Below are 7,406 nucleotides of genomic sequence, written 5' to 3'. Positions count from 1 at the left end.
CGAGAATCTTCTAGCCTGATCTTCCTTACCTAGTACAGACGCAGTCTCGAACCTTCTATTATAGATGTAGAGTTTTTAGAGTTAATTTTCCACAACAAAAAGTAACTTTTTTGTTTAAAATTCATAATTTCGGGTGGACAAATTAAACTCTTTTGTAGAAAATTCGTCTTTTTGGCTTGAAAATTGAACAATTTGGTCGACATTTTTTTTCTTTCTTGACATAAAAATCTTTTTTTGGTAGAAAATTCATCTATTTGATTAAAAATTCGTCTTTTGAATGGAAATTTAACTATTTTGGCAGTATATTCATTGTTCCACTAATTGGCTGAAAATTAACTTTTGGTTTGAAAATTTATTATTTCGCGTTGAAATGATTTCATTTCAAAAATCAACAATTTGGTTGAATTATTCTTCTTTCTTGAGTGAAAACTTATTTTTGGTTGAAAATTAATCTATTTTATGAAAATTCCTCTCATTTCGTAGAAATATCATCTTTTTTTGTTCAAAATGTTATTGCTTCCCGTATGAAAAAGAATTATTGATAAATATAGGATCCAGTATTTTTTTTGCGAAAAAAGTATTGGATCCAATACTTACGAGTCACTTCTATTTCTGCAAAAATTAATATTTTTTAATTGAAAATTTAACTATTTAATTGAAAACGCATGTGTTTTGTTGAAAATCCTTTTTCTTTGTTAGAAAATTATTCTTAGTTAAAAATTCATCGTTTTGGTGGAGAATTTACGCTATACTTTCTGGAAAGTTTAAGCACTTTATAAAAAATTCATTTTTTGCTTGATTTCAAAAAAATCACATAGATTTTACAAATTTCGGAAATATTTCACAAGGGTTTCAAAAATTGTGTTGGAAAGTTCTAGAATGTGTTTAAATGTTCTTGAAGAACCTGGTATTTTCTGAAATGATTAATAATTTTAATACACATTATTTATTATCATAATTGAAAACATAATATAATATAATTTGAATATTCTGCAATATCGAATATTTTCAGTGGTTTCAGAATGTTCTACAATTTTCTTTAAGAAATCGTAATTTTGCGGAATACACTGAAATTTGTTATAAAATGGTTTAAATGATGATTTTATCAATGAGAAATAAAATATATTTTCAGGATTTGGAAAGTACGTCCCGTCTAGCAATGGCGGCTGTTCAATCCAATACCGGTTCATTCCACACTTTGCAGCAAACTTTAGCCTCACAAAGAAGAGAACTAGTAGAATTAAGAAAATTAGTTAAATTAAGACACGATGCCGTGGAGGATTCCACGGAAATCGAATACCTCAGGAATATTTTATTCGAGTATATGATGGGCAGAGAAACGTTGGTTCTTGCGAGAGTGATATCAGCCGTTGTTAAATTCGATCACGAGCAAACCACGAAAGTTTTGAAGAAGGAAGAAGACAAAATGACGCTGGTAAGTTAAACTACAATTCATTCTCGAATTTATTCATTAATAACCGAGGGGTTGACCACTCGACTTGTCTGTGCACAACACCAGATTTCATGATTTTAAAAGATTTTGTAAAGAGTCAGTTCAATTAGAATTCATTTCATATCCTTATTAATAAAGGAGGGTTAATTACTCATCTTATTAAAACTATTAGACTTTTGAGCGCACATCAGGTTTTAGGATTTCAAATATTTCACCAAAACTACCAAGAATTTAAAATATTTAAGGAGTTTTCAAAGATTTCAGTTTCCAAAAGATCTGAAAGATGCCACAGGAATTCGAAACATTTTACAAAAATTTCCAAAGTTTTCAAAAATTTCAAACAATTTTACAAAGATTTCAAAGATGTCACAAAGGTTTCACAGAGTTAAGAAAATTTCACAAAACATTTTACACAAATTTCAAAAGATTAAAAATGATTTCAAAATATCTCAAAAAGGTTTCAAAGCTTTTACACACATTTCAAACAATTTTAGAAATAATTCAAACATTTCACACAGATTTTCAAAATATCTAAAAGAAATTGAGATTTCAAAATATTTAAGCAGATTTTAAAGTTTTCAAAAGATTTGAAAATACGTTTCAAAGATGTTACAAAGATTTCACAAAGATTACGAAGATTTAAAAATATTTCCGAAATTTTCAAAGATTTCAGTTTCCAAAAGATAAAAAATATTTCGCAGGGATTTTAAAGATTTTACAAGTATTTAAAAGATTTAAAAAGTTGTGAAAGATTTAAAAAGATTTCAAAGATGTCACGAAGGTTTCAGAGAATTGAGAAAATTTCACAAAGGATTTCAAACATTTTATGCAAATTTGAAAAGATTAAAAATGATTTCATAAGATTTCAAAATATCGCAAAAATATTTCAAAGATTTCACACAGATTTCGAACAATTTTACAAATAATTCAACCATTTCACACGATTTTAGAAATATCTAAAACAAAAATCACGAAAATTTCAAGATTTCAAACAATTTTACAAAGATTTCAAAAGATTTAAAAATACGTTTCAAAGATGTCACAAGGATTTCACAAATATTACAAAAAATAAAAAAATAAATATTTCAGAAGTTTTCAAAGATTTCAATTTCCAAATGATTCAAAAAGTTTTTAAAGATTTCAAACAATTTTACAAGGATTTTAAAAGATTACACGAATTTAAGTAAAGAAAATTTAACAAATATTTGAAACATTTCATACAGATTTCAAAAGATTAAAAACAATTTCAAAATATCTTAAAAACATTTCAAATATTTCACAAAAATTTCAAATATTTCATACAATTTTACAAATATTTCACATAAATTTCAATATATCTCACAAATTTCACAAAGACTTCAAAATATTTCAGAGGTTTTCGAAGATTTCAGTTTCCAAAAGATTTCCAGGATTTAAAATTAGTCACTAAAATTTCACAAATATTTAAAAGATTTCAAACGTTTTTACAAATTTCAGTTTTCAAGAGATTTAAAATATGTCACAGGGATTTCAAATATTTAAAAGATTTCAAAAGTTTAAAAAATTTTTAAAGATGTCACGAAGATTTCCCAAAGTTCAGAAAATTTCACAGAGATTAAAAACGATTTACATAAGATTTCAAAATATCTTTAAAATATTTCGAAAATTTCAAATATTTCATACAATTTTACAAATAATTCAAATATTTCACGTAAATTTCAAAATATCTCAAAAATTTCACAAAGATTTAAAATATATTTTAGAAGTTTTCAAAGATTTCAATTTCCAAAATATTTCAAAGATTTCTAATTAGTAACTAAAATTTCACAAATATTGAAAATATTTCAAATTTTTTTAAAGATTTCAAACAATTTTACAAAGATTTTAAATGATTTCAAATATGTCACGAAGTTTCGACAGAGTTCATAAAATGTTCAAATATTTCATACAGATTTTAAAAGATTAAAAAGGATTTCATAAGATTTCAAAATATCTCAAAAAAATGCGCAAAGATTTCGAAATTTCTAAAAAATTTCACAAAGATTTCAAAATATTTCAGAAGTTTTCGAAGATTTCAGTTTCCAAAAGATATAAATTAGTCACTAAAATTTCACAAATATTTTTAAAAAATTAAATTTTTTCAAAGATTTCAAACAATTTTACAAAGATTTTAAAAGATTAAAAATGATGTCAAAATATCTCAAAAATTTCACAGATTTCAAAATATTTCAGTTTCCAAAAGATATAAATTAGTCATTAAAATTTCACAAATATTTCAAATTTCAAAAGTTTTCACAAATTTCAGTTTCCAAAAAATTTAAAATATGTCATGGATTTTAAAGATTTCACAAAAATGTCAAATATTTTTAATTAGTCACTAAAATTTCACAAAAATTTCAAAAGTTTTTAAAGATTTCAAACAATTTTACATTTTTTAAGCTGGAGGAATTTCAAAGATTTCATAAAGATTTTTAATTAGTCACAAATATTTCAAAGATATCATGAAGATTTAAAGCATTTCAAAAGATTAAAAATGATTTCCTAAAAATCTAAAAAATTTCCAAGATTTCCAAGATTTCAGAATATTTCAAAGACCTTTTGATGATGTGATCAACCCCTCGCTATTAACTAAAGAAAGATGATAATCCTCTTTTTTTTCTTATTTCAGCTTGGATCCCTCGGTTTGTCTTAAAATTTAGTACAGAACATAACAATTATTGTATATGTATTAAACACTAAATGTAAATTTCATCCACCAACAGCATTTTCAATGTCGAAGAAAATCACACCTGATATTTATTAATCCAGAAAATCGTCCTTAATATACCAATCGTGCATTTTTTCACTTACGTTTTATGACACAAAAAATGTTATGTATAGATATTTGCAATGAATGATGTGAGTCGTGTGCAATGTAAAAATCGCGAATTGTAAATTAGTTAATAGAATGTCTAAAAATGAGCAAATTTACAATTCTGTGATTTTAGGATTACTCTTTATTTATAGAATTTCCGGGAAATGGAAGTACAAGTCTTTTCAATTTATATAATAAGTTTTGAAAAAATGATCAGACTTGTTATAATTGTACATAGGGCTATAATTTTCTTTTCAATTGTGAATGAAGGTATTTTACAACAAAAAAAAGTTTATATGGCTTTTGAAAACTATAAAAGATATGAAATTATCTAAATTTGATAGAAAAGATCTGGAAAACTGAATCTGAATTTTATGGAATTTCATGCAAAAGCCCAAACTACATGCTCCCTAATTCAGAATAAAAAGAATAACAAAATAATTCACTTTCTTTTTATTTCCTTATTTACAAAAGTCGTACAATTAATCATAATTCTAGGGCGAATTAATTATAAAAACGAGCAATATTATTATACTAATTTACTTCCTAGTTCCTACGCTTGTTCAACATCGCCTGCTATTTTTGTCAGGTCCGAATCCAAGCTCTTCTCCTGCTCCTTCATAAACTCCTTAATCATGGATTCGAAACGAGACTTTCTTTTTGTGAAGGGCGTCGTTTTTTCTCGAATAAAATAAGCAAGATCCCCTTCCTCGGTGAATAATTCGTGTCCGTGTTTATCAAGCAGAGCCCTGTGGGCAATATTCCTGGCCAACAGTTTACTATAAAATTCGTGGCCTCCCTTCACATAAGTTGGACCAGCTTGTGCCAATTTTTCGTCAACGATTCTCTCGGTTCGCTTGCGGAAAAAATCTTTTTGCATGAAATAAAGACCGACACCGCCAAATCCGGCAACTGTATAGAGGAGAACTCGTGAAGACAATGATTTTTTGTACATGTTGAACTTATATTTCATCCACTGGGAAAATGCGTAGGAGGATACAAATAACACGGTGGCTGCGATGCAATCCCAGAGTTTACTGAACTCCTCGAAAGTGAGAATTTCACGAGCGATTGCAAATTTTTTCGCATCTGGCGATAACACGAGAGCTTGGGCCAAATCCTCGGTTTCTTGTCGGGACCAATCGACAGGCGCGTTGTTTATTAACAGACGACTGGCTTCCAAATCTCTGGCAGTTTTGTAGGTGAAATTTATTGGAATACCGATTATACCACCGGATCTCATGCCGGAAATCCCGGCCTGAAAAGTGTCGAAACCGAAACACATGAAGGGTTTTATTAATTTGCGATCGATTTTGTGAATGTCTAGATCATCCTCGACTTCCTCGAAGAGGGATTTTAGGTTTTCGGGAACGGGAACTGGTTTCCCATCTCTGAAGGAAAAGAAAACAAATTAGATAGAAGGAGTATTCTCTTTTAGATTGAGAACAGCACCACCTAAAAAGGAACTATAGGCAAGTTTACCGCTGCGACAATTTAAATTTAATCAATGAAGAATAGCTTTTTTTATACAAATTATCAATAAAAGTTTTTAGTTTATGTGTAAAATAAAGTAGAAAAGTAAGTCATCCAGTTTGCAACTAAATATTTGAAATTCTAACTAAAAAAAGGAAACTTTCCTACTAGAGTTTCAACTAAAAAAATTTAAAAATAAAAAATGGACTAGTGACATTTTCTGATAAAAAAAAGAACCATTTTCAGCCAAAAATGGAAGTTAATTTTTTTTTTAAATTAAATTTTTAACAAAAAAGGCGTTTTTTAAATAGAATAATTAAATGTTCAGCCATAGAAATTAATTTTTATCTAAAGCAATGAATCTTTAATAAAAAAATTCCTTTTTATCAAAGTAGTATAACTTTGAACCAAAAAAGATTAATTTTCAACGAAAAATGAAATAGTTGTTATTCCAAAAAACAATATTTTTATATTAAATACAAAACAGTTAAATTTAAAAAAAGACAAATTTTTAATGAAATACTGCATTTTTAAGTTCAAAAACTAATTTCAAAAACGATTTTTATTAAAATATTTAAATTTTCGTCCAAAGAAATAAATCTGTAACAAAAAATGAAATGGCTTAATTTTCAGTTAAAAAAAATTTCAAACCAAAAAAAAAAAGATTTTAACGAAATACTTCAATTTTCAAGCAAAACTAATTAATTTTAAACTGTAATATTAATAAATAAAAAAATATATATATATTTATTTTTTATTAATATTTCAGTTGAAAATTAATTAACCCCTTTCGCTAGCTTCTCGTGGGAACAACAATGACAACACCAAACATAGTTCTAGCAAGTGCGGTTCAAAACAACAGAACGCGCAGGGCTCCCGACAATCGGTCGGCCAACAATGCCGACTAATCTACAGCTGGGGGAGCCAATGAAAATGGATTCAATGCGATGGATCGGCGGGATCTTGCGACCTTTGGATGGACGGAGCGTCTGAATCACGACTTGCTAGAGTGCTACGATGCGAGTGTGGCCCCTGAACGGGGTTACATGGCACGGCTGCTTGCTCTGTGGTGCGAGAAACACCCGGAGCTGTCGTACTTTTCGCAGCAACATCTGCGAAACCATGCTGAACTACACCGTAAAAGGGGCTATGTAAGCGGAACGTCTACTCTACCACAGCTAGAACAAGCCGACAACAGAGAAAGAGAGGCGACACTAAGACCAACCACGGGCAGGCATCCAATAGATGAAGAGCGATGCTTTACAACCCGGAGAAACATCAACACCAAGGTTTCTCTCAAGCCTAAAGATCTGGCTGAAATGAATGACGAGCTTCGTGGACATTTGTCCGGAGAATCGGACCTCTGTGCCATCAATTATTGTGTGTATAATGCAGCGAGAGCTTTGGCCGATGCGAACCGTAAAACAAAACCAACAGCTGATCATAAGACCAAAAGACGAATGCATGAACTTGCCATAAAGATAGGCTGGGCAAGACAGTACGCGTCCCGCATTCAATGTGTGATTGACTACATCACATCTGACCGAAATTTTACCGCCAAGGTTCGAAAGTTTGCGCGCGAACTCCGGACCCGTTATCACACACTTAACAAGTCAAAGCTGCTGACCATCAGGCAGCATATTGTTG

General features: G+C 29.3%; 2 protein-coding genes across 6 annotated transcripts in view; one reads left to right on the top strand and one right to left on the bottom strand.

Annotated features, from left to right (window-relative positions):
* The window catches only part of LOC117172843 (golgin subfamily A member 4-like), a 36,859-nt gene extending 32,132 nt beyond the window's left edge, over nt 1–4,727 (top strand). For 2 of the 3 annotated variants that reach the window (XM_033361106.1, XM_033361115.1), the window contains 2 exons: nt 1,133–1,435; nt 4,101–4,232. In XM_033361106.1, coding sequence (XP_033216997.1) covers nt 1,133–1,435; nt 4,101–4,124 — 327 coding nt within the window. In that variant the 3' untranslated portion in view covers nt 4,125–4,232. Of the gene's footprint in view, nt 1–1,132; nt 1,436–4,100 lie in introns of all 3 variants that reach the window. The other variant, XM_033361097.1, reaches the window with a different exon arrangement.
* Nucleotides 4,728–4,736: 9 nt separating this feature from the next.
* LOC117172894 (transmembrane protein 177) overlaps nt 4,737–7,406 on the bottom strand; it is a 12,121-nt gene continuing 9,451 nt past the window's right edge. For all 3 annotated transcript variants that reach the window (XM_033361193.1, XM_033361185.1, XM_033361199.1), the window contains one exon: nt 4,737–5,677. In XM_033361193.1, coding sequence (XP_033217084.1) covers nt 4,840–5,677 — 838 coding nt within the window. In that variant the 3' untranslated portion in view covers nt 4,737–4,839. The remainder of the gene's footprint in view (nt 5,678–7,406) is intronic.

Source organism: Belonocnema kinseyi, chromosome 1 (assembly GCF_010883055.1).
Source record: "Belonocnema kinseyi isolate 2016_QV_RU_SX_M_011 chromosome 1, B_treatae_v1, whole genome shotgun sequence".
NCBI classification, from domain to species: domain Eukaryota; kingdom Metazoa; phylum Arthropoda; class Insecta; order Hymenoptera; family Cynipidae; genus Belonocnema; species Belonocnema kinseyi.
This window is presented reverse-complemented; position numbering and strand designations above follow the sequence as displayed.